At 52.3% G+C, this 15,683-nt stretch overlaps 1 protein-coding gene and 1 pseudogene across 1 annotated transcript; one reads left to right on the plus strand and one right to left on the minus strand.

Moving 5' to 3' along the window:
- Window positions 1–4,821: 4,821 nt before the first annotated feature.
- On the plus strand, window positions 4,822–12,159 carry ELAVL3 (ELAV like RNA binding protein 3). The gene is made up of 6 exons (XM_015598074.1): window positions 4,822–5,035; window positions 5,291–5,394; window positions 8,968–9,121; window positions 9,282–9,507; window positions 10,255–10,293; window positions 11,829–12,159. Exons 1-6 carry the CDS (start codon window positions 4,831–4,833, stop codon window positions 12,157–12,159), a joined length of 1,059 nt encoding a protein of 352 aa, XP_015453560.1. The 5' UTR covers window positions 4,822–4,830.
- LOC112471674 lies at window positions 7,175–7,293 on the minus strand (annotated as a pseudogene).
- Window positions 12,160–15,683: the final 3,524 nt, after the last annotated feature.

Here is a 15,683-nt window from a genome sequence, read left to right on the forward strand (position 1 = left end):
TCCCCCGCCCCCACCGCGCGACTCCACTCCCCGCGCCATCGCACGTCCTTTGTCTGGTTCCGGCGCTTGGGCCTCCTTCTTCTGCTCTTCTAGTCTCTCTGTTCTGTGTGTGTGTGTGTCTCTGTACACTGTGTCTCTTTCCGGGCCTCTTTATCCAGTCGTGGAGAGCTCAGTGGGTGGGGGAATGCTCAGCACTCCCTCCTGGATCCTGGGACCCGCCCACCTGGCTCTGAGAAATAAGGCCCAACAGGCCATACTTTTCTGCTGTGTGACCTCAAACCAGCCCCTTCTCTCTGGGCCTCACCCTGTTCACCCAGGTCCAGGAATGTGAGTGTGGCTTCCTGAGGACCCTCAAAACCCCTACAACAATCCAGCATCCATTCCTCTGATCTGTTTTCTCCTTTGAAAAAGGGAAACAGATGCACAAAGAGGAGAGGGTGTGGTCAGAGGTCACAGGAGGGCCTTGGAGGCTTGGTTACTCCAATGGAGGGCACTCAAGGCAGACACCCACCATGGGGACAGGCTGAGAGGTAGTAAAGGGATAAATCGAGACAGTGAGGGCCCTGCACGCAGGAAGAAGGACCTGGAAGTGGGAGGCTCAGAACCACGTGGTGGCCCAGCCTTACCATGCATAGCCACTCAATGCCTTATTGTCGCTAGTTTCCAGGCATCTGTCACTGTGACTGGGGCCAGGGGTCGCAGCTGGGGGCCAAGGGGGTCAGACACTGGAGGTGAGTTCACTGTAAAATCCATATGTCAGGTGTATGTGCAGTGTTGGAGAAAGAGTAAGAGAGAGGGAGGGGAAGACAGGGGTTCAGAGGAGGGGATAAATAGGAGAAAGAGATGGAGGAAAAGAAACAGAAAGAGGAACAGATCCAGAGGAAGAGCTGGAGAGTGGGAGGGAAGGTGCCATTGCTCCCAGTGTCATCTGCCTTTCTATCTAAGGCCTTCCTCCCCTCTGACTTCACCCCTCCATCCCTGCCCTGGGACAGCCCTCAAAGGTCCCTGTGATCCCAGTGTCATCCCAGGTCATATATTGGCTGTGGCTGGAGCAGGGTGGGTGTGACCTCCACCAATCTGATCCCCATTATCGGCTCAGCCGGCTCAGCCATGGAGGAAACACAGGCGACACTGATCCCACTAAGCTCTGGCACAGATGGGAGGGAAATGGGGTGGTGGTAAGATTAGTAGGCTGGGGCTCAAGATCCCAAGTAGGAACACCCCAATCACCTCAACCCTCTCCAAGATGAGGACAGCATTTGTGGTTAGGGGAGCCTGTAACCTTGTAGTCTCTGCAGTCATCTGATCAGGAGTCAAACCCTGACTGCATCACCACCACCTCCCCCTGTCACTCTTGGCAATTCACAAATCCTTCTGTCCCTTAGTTTCTCCATCTGAGAAATGGAGAAATCTCCAGCTTTCTGTGTGGCTGTGGAAAGTCAATGAAAACTTATCACATGCTCAGTGCCTGCCTAGCACATAATAGGGGTTCCAAAGCTGGAATCTGGTGTGTCCCAAAGCAGGGATGTGTACTGCTGAATATTTGTCAGGCTCCCATAGCAGACATTTCAATCGACCACAGAACTCTTGCTGAGCCTAGACAGGAATTCAGAATCCATCTCTATACATGGGGGAACTCTGCACCTTTAGTGGAGGGACAGAGACCCAGAGAAGCAATGTGAGTGTCAGAGGACACACAGTGAGGAGGGGGAAGCCAGCAGCTGGCACATGGTGGCACCCAGTAAATATTTGTTGAATCGAATGAGTAGTAAGCTCAGCCAACAGAGTGGGTTTATATATAGATATAAACCCACTCTACACCCGGGAGGTGGTGTAGAGTGGGTGATCAGCTTCACTTGACTGTTACTATTGGCCTTTTCATTAGGAAAATAAGCTCTGGAGTCCAAACCCTGGATCTAAATTCTTGGTCCACCATTTGCCCACTGCCAAACCTTGTGCAAATCCCTACCTCTTCACTGAGACTCAGTTTCCTCATCTGTTAAATAACATTCAACGTTGGGAGAATTGCCTGGAAATTCTCACATGAAGAATTTTGTCTGGCACGTAGCAGGCGCTCAATACATGGCCACGTCATTAGTAAATTATTAATGTTAGGAGATGGGATGCAGATCCATGGAGGGTGCATTACTGCATTACTACTGGGGCCTGTGGCAGACATCGCTAGTCATCTCAGTGCATGTTCCTGCTCAGACCAGATGTAACTTCAGAATAATCCTGCAGGCAGCCCCCCAGATAGCCAGTCTTAGCCCACTGAGATGCAGAGGGGTGACCCTCTGTGCCATCCTTTTAATAAGAATAAATGGAAACAAAGCAGAGGCCTAAAGAAGAGCTAAGATTGTCCCTGAAGACACAACTATGAGGTGGCAGAGCTGCCCCCAATGCATTGGCCACAGTCATTAAAAACAACTCTGAAGTCTGACACAAACAGGTTTGAAATGGAGTTACCCATTTATATCACCCAACATCTCTGGGCTCAGTTTCCTCACTTGTAAAATGGAGAATGTGTTGCTGTCTTTCAAGATTGTTGAGAGAAAACAGTGAAATGATGCCTTGAAGCACTTTGCACAGTGCCTGGCACATGATGGATGCTCAGTGGAGTGGGACAATTATTAATAGCAGGATTATGAGGCAGGGATGGTTGATGTGACATGCCTGTTTTCACTTTTTGTGGCTGTGCTCATGACAGATATGGCTAACTGATCCCAGAACGCTTTCCAATTGCACCCATATGTGGGCTTTAGATCCTTCTCCAGGCCACTGTGCCAGTAATTTGGAGTTTGCAACAAAGTGGAACAGAGACTCAGAAGTGTTAAGTAGCATACCTGAGGACACACAGCTGGGAAATATGAAAGCCAGCACTAGGTTGACAGTTGGAAATACAGACTCCAGATCAGAAAAGCTTATGTGCAAATCCCTGTTCCATCATGTATGGGCTGCATGGTCGTCGGTAATTTTTCAAACATCTCTGAATCTAACTTTCTTCATCTGTTGTCAGCTCAGGCTTCTATTACAAAATACGATAAACTGGGTGGCTTAAACAACAGACATTTATTTCTCATAGTTCTGGAGTCTGGGAAGTCCAATATCAAGGTACCAACTGATTTGGTTCCTGATGAGAGCTCTCTTCCTGGTTTGCAGACAGCTGTCTTCTTGCTGTATCCTCACATGTGGAGACAGAGACCTCTCTCCTGTCCCTTTTTATAAAGTCATGGATACCATTTATGGGGGCTCCACCCTCACCTTCCAAAGGCCCCGCTTCCAAGCACCATAGCATTGAGATTTAGGATTCCAATACATGAATTTGGAGCAGGACACAGGCATTTAGTCCATAGCATCTGTCAAGCGAGGGGAGTAAAACTCTCTTCTTTTTAGAGCTGTTGTAAATCAGAAAAGAAAAATTGCCTGTAGAGGGCTTTGCTCTGTGTCTGGCATATAGGAAACAATATTTGGAAACAATTACAGTATTGTATTTTGGGTCAGGGATGGCTGAGATGATGTGTACCTGCTGACTCTGATTCTGTGGCCACAGCAGACATTGCTAATCTATCCCAATGATCTTTTCTGCTGAAACTGGATGTGACTTCAAATCCTTTCTAATTCATCCCTCTAGGAAGACCGTACCAATCAATCTGAGTTTTCAGGTGAGGGCAACCTATTCGCCAACCTGCCATAAGAAAAGACCTAAGGAAATGCTAGCTATTTTACCTTCCCATGCTGATGACAGACAACACCAGTCAATCCGGCACTGTTTCCTTCTGAGCCCAGATATGCCTTTAAAATTCTTCTCAACGTGGCCCTTAGATGTAAAATAGATGTAGAATATATTTGAAAGTTATTAAGAGAGTAGATATTAAAAGTTATCACAAGAAAAAATTATAGCTATGTGAGGTGATAGATGTTAACTAGACTTATTGTGGTGATCATTTTGCAATATATACAAATATCAAATCATTGTGTTGTACACCTGAAACTAATATAATGTCATATGTCAGTTATCTCAATTTAAAAAATAAATGTAGGAAAAGAACATTAAAAGAACAATAAAACTCAACATCCCTTCTTTTAAAAAAATATCTTGTTAGGATACTAGGAATAAAATTAAACATTCTTAACTGGATAAAAGCCATTTACAAAAAACCTGTAAAAGCAAAGATCATATTTAGCTATGAAAGGTTTAAAGTATTTCCTTTAATGTCAGGAATAAGTAAGATACATCATATTGTAGTCCCTGCAATAAGACAAGAAAAATAAATAGCAGGCATAGATTGGAGACAAAAATAAAATTGTTATTATTCGTAGGTGTTATTATGTTATACATTAAAAAAATAGCTCATGGAAAAACTAGAGGAGGGGGGTAAATGCCTAGTGGGAAAATTATGCATAAAGCAAAAGAACACATTTGGGATAGGAATTACCTTTAGTAGGAAGAGGGAAGTACATAGGAAGGGACATGTGAGGGCTTCAAAGCTAATAAAAATGTTATATTTCTTATTATGAAGACAAAAGTGTTTATTGTAGTATTCTGAAAACGCACAGGTTGGTTTTAGACAAACAGGCAAACATACAAAGGAGCATGTAAGGCATTTATATGGAATATGGAATTTTTTACAGTAAAATTATGTTAAGTGCTTTGCTCAGTGCTCAAGGAGTAGAAAAGAGACTAATACGTTGTCCTCTCCCCATGTTCGTGCCCATGTCGGACACGACTGATCTGTCACCACCGAGCCCCTGCTTACTCCCCTGGTCCCTGATGTGGGGACTGGGCCGTGAGCGGGTGTGGCCTGTTGTCTCCAGCAGATACTCGGGGCCATGGAGTCTCAGGTGGCGGGGGGCCCGGCCGGCCCGGCCCTGCCCAATGGGCCACTCCTTGGTACAAATGGAGCCACTGACGACAGCAAGACCAATCTCATTGTCAACTACCTGCCCCAGAATATGACCCAGGATGAGTTCAAGAGTCTCTTCGGGAGCATTGGTGACATTGAGTCCTGCAAATTGGTTCGAGACAAGATCACAGGTGTGGCTGCTGGCAGATGGGGAGGGGGGGACAGAGGTGGTAGCTTCAGGAATACAGGTGTGATGGGGACAGGTGGGACTCTGGGGGATCTGAGATGTGATGGAGAGACAAGTGTGACTTCAGATGGGAGGTACTGGGAGCAGGTGGGACTCTGGGGTCTAAGGTGTCCTGGAGGTGGTCAGCCTCTCAGGCCTGGGTCCGGGAGGACACTGGCAGATCTGGGGAGGTAGGTCATTGTCCTGGTCCTGCCCACAGGGCAGAGCCTCGGCTATGGGTTTGTGAACTACTCTGACCCCAACGACGCAGACAAAGCCATCAACACCCTCAATGGCCTCAAACTGCAGACGAAGACCATCAAGGTTGGTGCCCTTATTCCCCTGTGCCGCCATCCCCCTGTTAGTGCCCATCCTGACTGTCCCTATTTCCCTTTTATTACTGCTCACGGAGATACCCCCTTAACTGCCACCCGTCCTCCTCCATGGCTCATCACCCGAGGGCTTCAAAGCTCTCCCCCAAGGCTTCCTGGCTGCTCCCTTTCCCGGGAGCCAATGGCTCTTCCTCTCTGAACCTTGGTTTCCTCATTTGTCAATGGGGAGAATATCGGCCTCACATTCTGTGCCGGCTCAGGGAGGTACCCACCCCGCCAGCAGGGCAACAGGAGAGAGTGACCAGGGTCCTGTGGGCAGCCCCCTCCGTGCCTTTGTCATGGAAATAAGGGAGGGGTGGGGGTCCATCTGCCATCTGGAACCTAATTAGGATCTGGGAGGGTGGGATTAGGGGTGAGCCCCTCCCCGACCTTTGTGTGATGCCCCTCCCCTCTCAGCAGCTGCAGCTGGGACCTGGGAGCAGGTTCCCTGGGGGGGATCGCCATGGAAACCCCCTTTTCTAGGTTCACCTGGGGTGTCTGGCTCCACCCCACAAATCTGCTCTTGAACCCTGGGGGAAGCTCAGCTGAGGGGATGCCCATCTGGCTCCCAGTTCACTGTGGGAACAGAGGTGCAGGAATCTCTTCCTTTTTCTGATGCGGAAGCAAGGTCATGACCTGATGGGTCCCTCTATGGCCAACTAGACCCAGAAGCCCAGTGTGAGGCTTCTAGTGAAGAACTGTAAACTCTAAGGCCCAGGAGGCCACTGTGTACATGTGATGTGGCCAGCATGTGTGTGTGAGAGAGAGAGAGAGAGTGTGTGAGTGTGTGTGTGAGTGTGTGTGTGTGTGTGTGTGTGTGTGGCCCTAGGCTATGAGACGGTGTTTGTGGGACATCATGGCTATGTGAGTATCTGTCATCACATGGGTCCAGTTATTATAGACTTTGGGTGTGTCACTTATGTCTGTGGGACATAGTATTTATTTGACAGGTGTTTTGTCACACACTGCAACTTTGGCTGTGACCTGGTGGGGCTGTGTGGGTGTGTCTGGCCATAACAGGGTTTTCGTGTGTCATGGTGAAGTTGTGTGGGTACGTCTACTTGTGCCTTGTTCAGGGCGTGTGATGTTGTGGCTTGTATGGCGGTATGACAGGTATGTGCAATTCTTACTGTAATTATCCAAGATCCTCAGAGTTGCATGGATGTGGCCAAGATCTTGTGTCACCCTCCTGCTGGGGTAGTCACCATGGCTGTGCAGTGGGTGGCATGGTGTAGCCATGTGTGTGTGTGGTGTGTGTGTGTGTCTACCTGGGCGGCTATGTTTTACGGTCAGTACAGATTGCGTGTTCCAGCAGATTCCACCCAAAGTATTTCCAGCTATTGTGTGCCAGGCCCCGTCCTGGTGAGGAAATGAGGAACTTGGGTCAGCGCACATCATGGAAGGACAGGAAAGGCCCCTGAAGACCTACTCTGTGCCTCAGATGGCCCCCAACCCCAAACACCTACCAGGAGCTCAGGGTCCCCTTCCTGTCACCCCCAACTCCAGTCTATCAAGTCCTCACCACCTCAAAGCTCACAGACCCGTGGGGGAGAGTGAAACGGTCAAATACACAGCTGTGATTTTTAATTATGGTTACAGAAATAATAGCAGCTGGTGTGTTTTCTTTTTTTCTGGAGGACCCCAGGTGTGCCTAATGGCATTAATTAGAATCCTTTTACCCACACCCCAAGAGCACCCCCAGCCCAATTTGTTAGTTGTTGTTGTTGTTTTAACGCCTACAGCACCTGATAGTCCTAGGTGGTCTCCCATCCAAGTACGAATCAGGCCTGACCCCGCTTAGCTTCCGAGATCAGACGAGATCGGGCACGTTCAGGATGGAATGGCCATAGACTTCATTTTGTTAGTTTTTTAATTAGTTATTTTTAATGAAGTAACATGCCCTCACAACTCACATCACCAAACAAAAGCCAGACCCTTGACAATAACCACTATCTACCCAGAGGTTAATTTAGAAGATAGAAAATAGACATGGGCAGAAATAAGGGGTAGAGGAGCTCATGACACCCCCACCAGCTTTAGGTCACCCTGTTAGCACTGGGGTGGGCCTTCCAGTCCATGCTTCCAAGACATTGATCTATCATGCAATGAAACGGGTCACACAATACCTGCTGCTCTGTAAGTGGACTTTCCCTTCCCCCACTTTATAATACTCATCACTGTTTTGGGGAAATCAATACCTAAATCCACCCTTTTTTAAACAGCTGCAGAGATTTCATTGTTGGGCTGGACCACAATGACATGAACGTGTCTAATTCACAACTGAGAGCAGTACTATGTGGGAGAGTCACGGGGGTAGGGGTGGGCACCCAGTTCAGATGGGAGAGGACGGGGAAGACATTTCAACCAAGACCTAGAGAAGGAAAGAGGAAGAGAGTTCCAGGCAGAGGGAACAGCCAGTGCAAAGTCCCTGAGGCAGGACCGTGCCTGCCGTTTGGAGAACAAGAAAGAGGCCCATGTGACTGGAACAGAGCAGTCGAGGGAGGAGTGGAGGTAAAGAGAGGGTAGTCATAGGACAGGTCATGTAGGGCCATGTGGGCCATGAGAAAGACTTGAACTCTGAGGAAGGTGGGAGTCACTGAGGAATCTGAACAGAGGGATGTGACTTGGCTCAGATGTGCACAGGTGCCCTCTGGCTGCTGTTGGGGGAACAGCCTGTGAGGGGTGAGGGTGGGATGGGGGACCAGGCTGAAACTGCTGTACTAGTCGGGGTGAGAAATGGTGGGTGCTGGGCCGGAGTAGGGAGATGGAAATGGGGAGAAGCATGCAGATTTTGGATAATGAGGAAGGTAGGCCGACAAGATGGATGGTGGATTAGATGTGGATGCGAAAGAGAAGCATCAAGGACAGCTGAGCCTGGGTCCTGAGCACCTAGGAGGACAGAGCTGCCATTACTGAGTCTGGGCAACTGGTGGCAGTCAGGAGCCGGATGCAGCTACACTTAGTGTGCCCCCAGTGAGGCCCCCTCGAGGGGTGCCTGGAGGCAGGTATCACGTGAGTGTGGAGCTTGGGGGCCAGGCCCGTGCTGGGGATGAACATTTGGGAGTTGTCAGGGTTGAGCTGGTGGCTAAAGACCTCAGTGAGCCTCAGGGGCCCAGTGTAGTTGGGAAAAGAAGAGGCCAGCGTTCCAGGCTCACTTTCCAAGGGAGTGGGAAGCATCAGTGTTGATCGGATGTCCAGCGTGAGAGCATGGGCTGGGGACACAAGAGTCCCTGAGGTCCCCAGGGAGAAGTGTGACCCCCCCCCCAAGAGATATGGCTCCTTTGACCTTCTCAGATGGCAAGTCCTCCATCACTCTATGCAGGCAGGGCCATGGCCACATTGTCCCAGCCATGACCATGTCCTCTCCCCCAAGCCCTGGTCAGCTGCACCCATGGTGACTACTCAAGAGGTATTTGTTGAGTGAACAGATGAGGCATTTCTGCGACTCAGTGGTGGTTCAGATGTGGCGTCTCTCCATCTGAGAAATGGGTCTTCCCTCACACCTGTCTGCCTGACCCTCCCCAAGGTGTCCTATGCCAGACCCAGCTCCGCATCCATCCGGGATGCCAACCTGTATGTCAGTGGGCTCCCCAAGACCATGAGCCAGAAGGAAATGGAGCAGCTCTTCTCCCAATACGGCCGCATCATCACTTCCCGCATCCTGGTGGACCAGGTCACAGGTCAAGCCACTGGCAAGGGTGCACCTGGTGGGGCACTGGGCGGAGGCACCAAGGTGGGACCAAAACGGAGATATGGGGACTGGCAGGGCGAGAAGCAGGGGAGCGGGAGGAGGTCACATGGGAGGGAGCAGGGTCCTCATGACACCCTCACCCCCGGCAGGCGTGTCTCGCGGTGTGGGGTTCATCCGCTTCGACAAAAGGATTGAGGCTGAGGAGGCCATCAAAGGACTGAATGGGCAGAAGCCGCTGGGCGCAGCTGAGCCCATCACAGTCAAGTTCGCCAACAACCCGAGTCAGAAGACGGGGCAGGCCCTGCTCACTCACCTTTACCAGTCATCGGCCCGGCGCTACGCAGGCCCCCTGCACCATCAGACGCAGCGCTTCCGGTGAGGCCCCAGGCACCCCAGACCCCCAGGCCACTTGCAGCTGCCCTCCCTGAATCCCATTCCTGCAGGACAGAGGGACCCAGATGCTGGGGTGCCCACATACTGGGGCTGCTGAGGGCAGCAAAGGGGAAACATGGGGGTCTGTTGGGTGCTGAGGCCAGGCGCTGATATATAGCAGGCGCACAATGCACTACGAGGGGCAGTATCAACGTTAAGAGTTTAGAATCACCTGATCGGGTCCATCTCTTGACTGCCCCTCCACCCTGGGTGTGTGGCTCCAGCTGTCTGTGCCTCGGTTTCCTCTCACACATTTCATGAGTGCTTACTGTGTATCAGGCACACTCGCTTATTTTGCACAGCAACCATGAGAACACAGCTTGTCTTGTCCCCATTTGACAGATGGGGATCCTGAGGCTCAGAGAGGTGTCACCTGCCCAGCCCAGGCACTGTGGTGAAGAGACTTGAACCTTTCCTTCTGGGGACCCAAGCCCTGCAGGGTGGGGGCAGGCGAGTGGGGCTGGGCTGCTGGAGAGGGAGGACGAGGACTCGGCAGGGCAGGCAAGAGGCGGTGCTGGAGTGACCACGGTCCGTGCCAGGCGCTGTCCAGCTGGGCGGGGAGCGGGCGGCGGGGGCAGGGCTGACGCTGCTAGCCTGCAGGGTGGGGGCAGGGAGGGCAGGCTGGCTGGCCAGCATCACAGCCAGGAGTGTGCCTGGAGGCCACCAATGACCACCCCTTCTGCTCCACAGGCTGGACAATTTGCTCAACATGGCCTACGGAGTCAAGAGGTAATAGTGCCCCTGCCTCGCTGCCCCCAGCCCCTCACTGTCCATCCTTGGACCCTTACTCTATTGGACATGTTCCCCGCCTCATCCCCAGCCCTGTCTGCTTAGCCATGTCTGCCCCTGTCAGGGTGTAGCATGTTCATGAAGAGATTTGGGGGCTGCGGAGCCTAGTAAATGCTTACGAAGAGCCACCACACTGCCCGTAACCCTCTCTGGCCCAGTGAAAGGCGAGCACTGTTGCCCGGGCCACAGCCGTGCTCCCTGGTTCCCACGTTAAGTCTGAGGTCCATCTGCCACTATTGGTTGTCTTTGCTGTGGGTCACAGACCGCCCCTTGCTCCCTGTAGTCGGTGATGGACCTTAGGGCCCTGTGATGCTGTCCACACCCCTGACCTATGAAGGCTCATGTTTATTGCATCACAAGCTGTTGAGCGCATGCTGAGTGCCAGGCGCTTAGCTTGAGGCTAGGGACCCAGTGTGGCCCAGCCACACTCGGTCCTTCATGTTAATGAAACAATATTGAGCACAGTGCTTGGCACATAGTGAGCGCTCAATAAAAGGTAGCTGCTCTTAACGATTATTGTTACTGTTATTAATTATCTCAGTCTAGTGGGAAAGGAGACAGATAGACGAACAGTGGTCAGGGGGCGCGAGGGGTAATGGTGATCCAGTGGGGACCCCTGACTCATCTGAGGTGACAGAGCAGAAGTGGGGTTCTTGGCAGCAGCAATGGCCTGTACAAACGCCCAGAGGAGGAAGCAAGCAGTTAGTCCCAAGAGCTCGAACTGAGTGATTTAGGCCCTGGGGGTCTCTGCCCAGTCGAATGGAGACCCCATGTTTACTGTATGCTAGGAGCCGTTCTGGGCCGGGACACCACGGGGAACAAAACCTTTTAGGGAAGAGGGAGCTGATAATAAATAACCGATTTAGATAGAAAAAGGCCAAAGAAGGGCAGAGGGAGGAAGTGGCCATGTTATGGGTCAGACGAGGCTGCCTGAGAAGGTGATGATTGTGCTGAGCCGTGAATAACGATGGGAGGTGCTTAAATGGCTATGCCCAGTTCCCAGCACTGCACTTCCCCGGTGGGCCTCCAGCCACGTGGCCAGATGGCCAGTGGGGCAAATGGGATGTGGCTGAGGACAGGATCAGAGTGTGCTTAAAGATGGGGCAAAGGCAAGAGTGGTGTGGGGAAGTGGTCAGGTTCAACAGGACCAAGGACCAGGTAGGGCCAGAGGTCATGGGGTCAGGGCATAGTTCAGGGCTCAGGGCAGGATCACGGGTGAAGGATGGTCTGAGATCAGGAGACCGTACAGGTCAGGATGGAGTCTGGGGGCTGGTGCCTCAGAGTGGGTGAGGTTTAAGTTGGGGTTATAGTTGGAGGTCACAGCAGGTCAGGACAATACAGGGCTCCCAAGGTCAAGGCACGGTCAGAGGTTATGTCAGGGTCAGGTCACAGGGTCATAGTAGGTCGGGGGCGTGCTGGGGGTCAGGGCAGAGCCCGCGTGACCCCCAAAGTAGTCCCCTGTCGCTCATCGCCAGGTTCTCGCCCATCGCCATCGACGGCATGAGCGGCCTGGCGGGCGTGGGCCTGTCAGGAGGCGCGGCAGGTGCTGGCTGGTGCATCTTTGTGTATAACCTGTCGCCGGAGGCGGACGAGAGTGTGCTGTGGCAGCTGTTCGGGCCCTTTGGGGCGGTCACCAATGTCAAGGTCATCCGCGACTTCACCACCAACAAGTGCAAGGGCTTCGGCTTTGTCACCATGACCAACTATGATGAGGCAGCCATGGCCATCGCCAGCCTCAATGGCTACCGCCTGGGTGAGCGCGTGCTGCAGGTGTCCTTCAAGACCAGCAAACAGCACAAGGCCTGAGCCGCGGCCGCCCTCCCCACCCTCCCCGGGCAGCAGAGAGAGAGAGAGAGAGAAAAAGAGAGAGAGAGAGAGAGAGAGAGAGAGAGAAGGGGCCCGAGAGAGACAGCACAGGCAGACCACGGACAGCACGAAGCCCCGCACCCCTGCGGGAGCCACAGGGTGAGCACTCGGGCTGGGAGGGTCTTCAGGGAATGGGGGGTGCCTGGGGGTCCCCCATCCCATCCTCCTGCCCCTACCCCAGGCTGGGCTGTTCACTCTCTCGTCTTGGTTTTGTTCATGGAGATGGTTTTTGTTTCTTTTTTCGGCTAAAAAGAAAACAGAGATGCGCCCCCACCCCACCCTCAACCACCCTCCATGGGATGGCTGTTGGGGGAGTGCTGGGGGTACCCTCCAGGCCTCCCCAACGCCGAGGTGAGCCCGAGCGGGGGACGGAACAGGTTTAAAAATCCCCAACAAAGCTAAACATGAGAGGGCTGTGGGCATCCCTGGCCCAGAGCCCCTCAGTGGAGTATGAGGAGCAGGGGGAGGGGCTGGAAACAGAAACAAAATGAAAAAAAAAGGGGGGGTGGGAGGGAAAGAAAATTTCTATTTTTGTAAAAAGGGAAAAAAGACCTCGTGGAGAATTTTTACTGGGGATTCTTGAACTTGAAAAAAAAAAAAAAAGACAAAAAAAAGAAAATATTTTGACAGGCTATGTTTACCAACTGGGGCAAAGACAGGGAGCGGGGGCAAAGGCTTAGGGGCTGGGAGGGCACGGGGCCACAGAGAGAAACAGCCACACAAAGACACGCAGGGGCACACACCCCCCCACATACAGGGACGGACGGACATAGAACAGCACTTACAGACCCAGACGCACGCCCTGGAAACGTTTAGGGACTAGGCCAAATTCAGACACGGAGACAAACATGGGTAAAACACAAGAGACTGAAGTAAGGGCCACATAAATGTGGCGGCAGTTGAACATGGACGTGGACAAACGTGGCCACAGGCAGCTGTGGACACGGGCACACATGGACGTGCAAACATTTCCATGTGCGTACATGGAGACGTGAAAGTGGAGACATACATTTGAACACACAAATCTAGACACCCAGTCACAGAGAAACAGAGACACAACACCCAGGAACACACATACCTGCTGCCCATAGCACCCCTCAGGCCCAGGTGAGAGGTCCCAGCCCAGACCCCAGCCCAGTCTGCTTCCTCTGGCCAGGCCGGCCGCCCCTCCCCCCGGCACGCGGCCCCACTCGCCCCTGCCCCGGGTTCTCTGCGGAGCTCTCCTGGCTCATCAGTGGTCCCTGCCGCCCACGGACACGGGCGTGCACACACAGCGTCCACGCATCCAGACACACGATACCTCGTTCACTTTTGGCGTCATGGTGGGCTGGAGGCAGCACCCCCCCCCAACACTTGAGGCCAAAGGACCCCTTGTCCCTGGGGCTTAGCCTCCCTGGGCCCAGGCCCTGGACCCAACGGGAGGTGGGGCCCTTAGCCTCTCCTCCTACACCCAGAGCCTCCCCGGCAGCAAGCACCCACCACTCCCCACCAGGCCCAGGGTGGACAGGCCTAGGGCCCAGCCCTGCATTCCCTTCCCGTCCACTAGTCACCCCTTTCAGTTTATTGGGTTTTTCCGTCTTTCCAGATGAGTTGAGGGCAGTGGACGCAGCCCCTATCCCAAACCCCAGCCCTGGCTTCTGTCCGGAACTTCTGTCCCCCTAGTTTTCATTCTTTGTAACAAAAAATTCCAACAGAAGCCAAAGGCAGGAGCCCATGGGAGCCCTCGCACCCTCTCCCCGACCCTGCAGTGGGCCCAGTCAGAACCGAGAATCGCAAACCCCGATTTTAGATTCAGTTGACTTTCCTCCGGTGTCCCTGCTTTGGTGTCCGGCCATGGCCCCATCTGACTGCCCAGCTCTCTCTCCCCCACCCCTCCCCGGTGTTTGTTATTAAACGTCTGTGGAGCTTCTGCTGCAAGGAACAAAAAGAAAAAAAAATCAAAAAAGCAACAAAAAAACACAAATAGAAGAGAAAAAAAGCGACAAAAAAAAAGGAAGAAAAAACACACAGAAGAGATTTTAAAAAAAAGGAAAAAAAAAACAGACATAAACTGGCACCAGTTAACTTTCTCGTACTTTTTTGCCGAATTTAGCTTCTTGTAGTTTTAACTTATTGCTATGTTAACTATTTATTCTTGTTGCCCTGTAAGGACATTTGTGTATATTTCTGTTCCTTCATCCAGTTTGCAAGTTTAAAGGAACCACGATGTTCTCTTTGTTTCTTTAAGTTTTGCCGAGACGTGGTTATGCCTAATTTATTTATAAAAGGGGAAGTGAAATCATTAAAGTAATAATAATTATTAATAACAGTAACGGTAGCCAAGTGGCACCGGGGGCGCGTGCGCTCTGCGGGGCAGTTCCCCGTGTGGCCAGCGACGCCCGGGTCTCAATGGGATTATTTTTGCTCGTCTTGAGAATTTTTTCAGTCCTATTTAGCTGGTGAAAACCCTAGCTTGTTCTTGATACACGAACCTATTTATTCTTGTGGTTTCTAAGTCCTCCCGGATCCCCCCACTCCCCTCCAGCAGGGCAGGCCCCTTAGGGGGTCCCTCCCTCTCCCTCTGCTGTTTCTTGGGGCTTTCTCCCCTCCGCTCTCCTTGCACGCGGGGACACGTGTGCACACGTGGGCAGCGTGCTGGGGGCATCTGTGAGCAATAAGGGCTGGGTTTGTCCCCCACCCTGGGGGGGACCGGGCTCTGGAGAGGGGGTACCTCCCCACCCCCATCCCCCCACTGAGGCCTAGGCCCCTGCCACCCCCAAGACTGGGAGGGCACTTCTTTTTCTAAAACATAGAACTCAGCCTAGCCAGTCAGGCCCCCTCCTGGGAGGCCAGCCCCTCACCCCGGGGGAGGGGGCCTGGGGGTCTTCCATGTCCCTGGGGATGGGGGCAGGGCCCGTGGGGAGGGGGCCTCAGCCCCTCCAGCCCTCCCTTCATCCTGTTATTTATTCAGAAGGTTTCACATCAGACAGAGTCCATATGTTGGAGGTGATAAAGAACTGTAAAGAAAAAAAAAAAAAAGACAAAAAAAACAAGAACACTTTGCGTTGCGTTTAGACTATTTATTACCGGATTACAGGCCTGGCCGCGGTAACAGACTTTTACATGGAATTGTTTAATTATTTGTACTTTTCATGCCAGAAAATAAAAGTTCAGAATCTTACGGCCTCGGTCGGGTGTCTGTGCACTGGCAAGCAGGGAGTGTTGGACTATGTGCTCTTAACCCTGGCTGTGCGGCCTTGTGCAAGCTGCTTTCCCTCTGGGCCTAGGTCTCATCTCAGGCTGCTTGGCCTACCCACAGCACAGATGAGACTCAGGCAGCATGGTGGAGGTGGGACTAGCTCAGGCAGAAATCGAGACTGATGTGGCCCGCGGTCCCTTGGTGTCAGATCCTCTAGTTCCATGGGCATCTCAGGTGTGAATCATTTTAAGTGTGACTCAGGCTCTGTGGAGCTGGTCTGATGGGG

Source organism: Pteropus alecto, unplaced genomic scaffold (genome assembly GCF_000325575.1).
Source record: "Pteropus alecto unplaced genomic scaffold, ASM32557v1 scaffold761, whole genome shotgun sequence".
In the NCBI taxonomy this organism is placed as follows: domain Eukaryota; kingdom Metazoa; phylum Chordata; class Mammalia; order Chiroptera; family Pteropodidae; genus Pteropus; species Pteropus alecto.

Coding starts and splice junctions, on each gene's coding strand:
- ELAVL3 (XM_015598074.1), top strand. CDS start 4,831: ATGGAGTCTCAGGTGGCGGGGGGCCCGGCCGGCCCGGCCCTGCCCAAT. Junction 5,395..8,967: donor TGCAGACGAAGACCATCAAG/GTTGGTGCCCTT, acceptor ACCCTCCCCAAG/GTGTCCTATGCCAGACCCAG. Junction 9,508..10,254: donor CATCAGACGCAGCGCTTCCG/GTGAGGCCCCAG, acceptor TCTGCTCCACAG/GCTGGACAATTTGCTCAACA.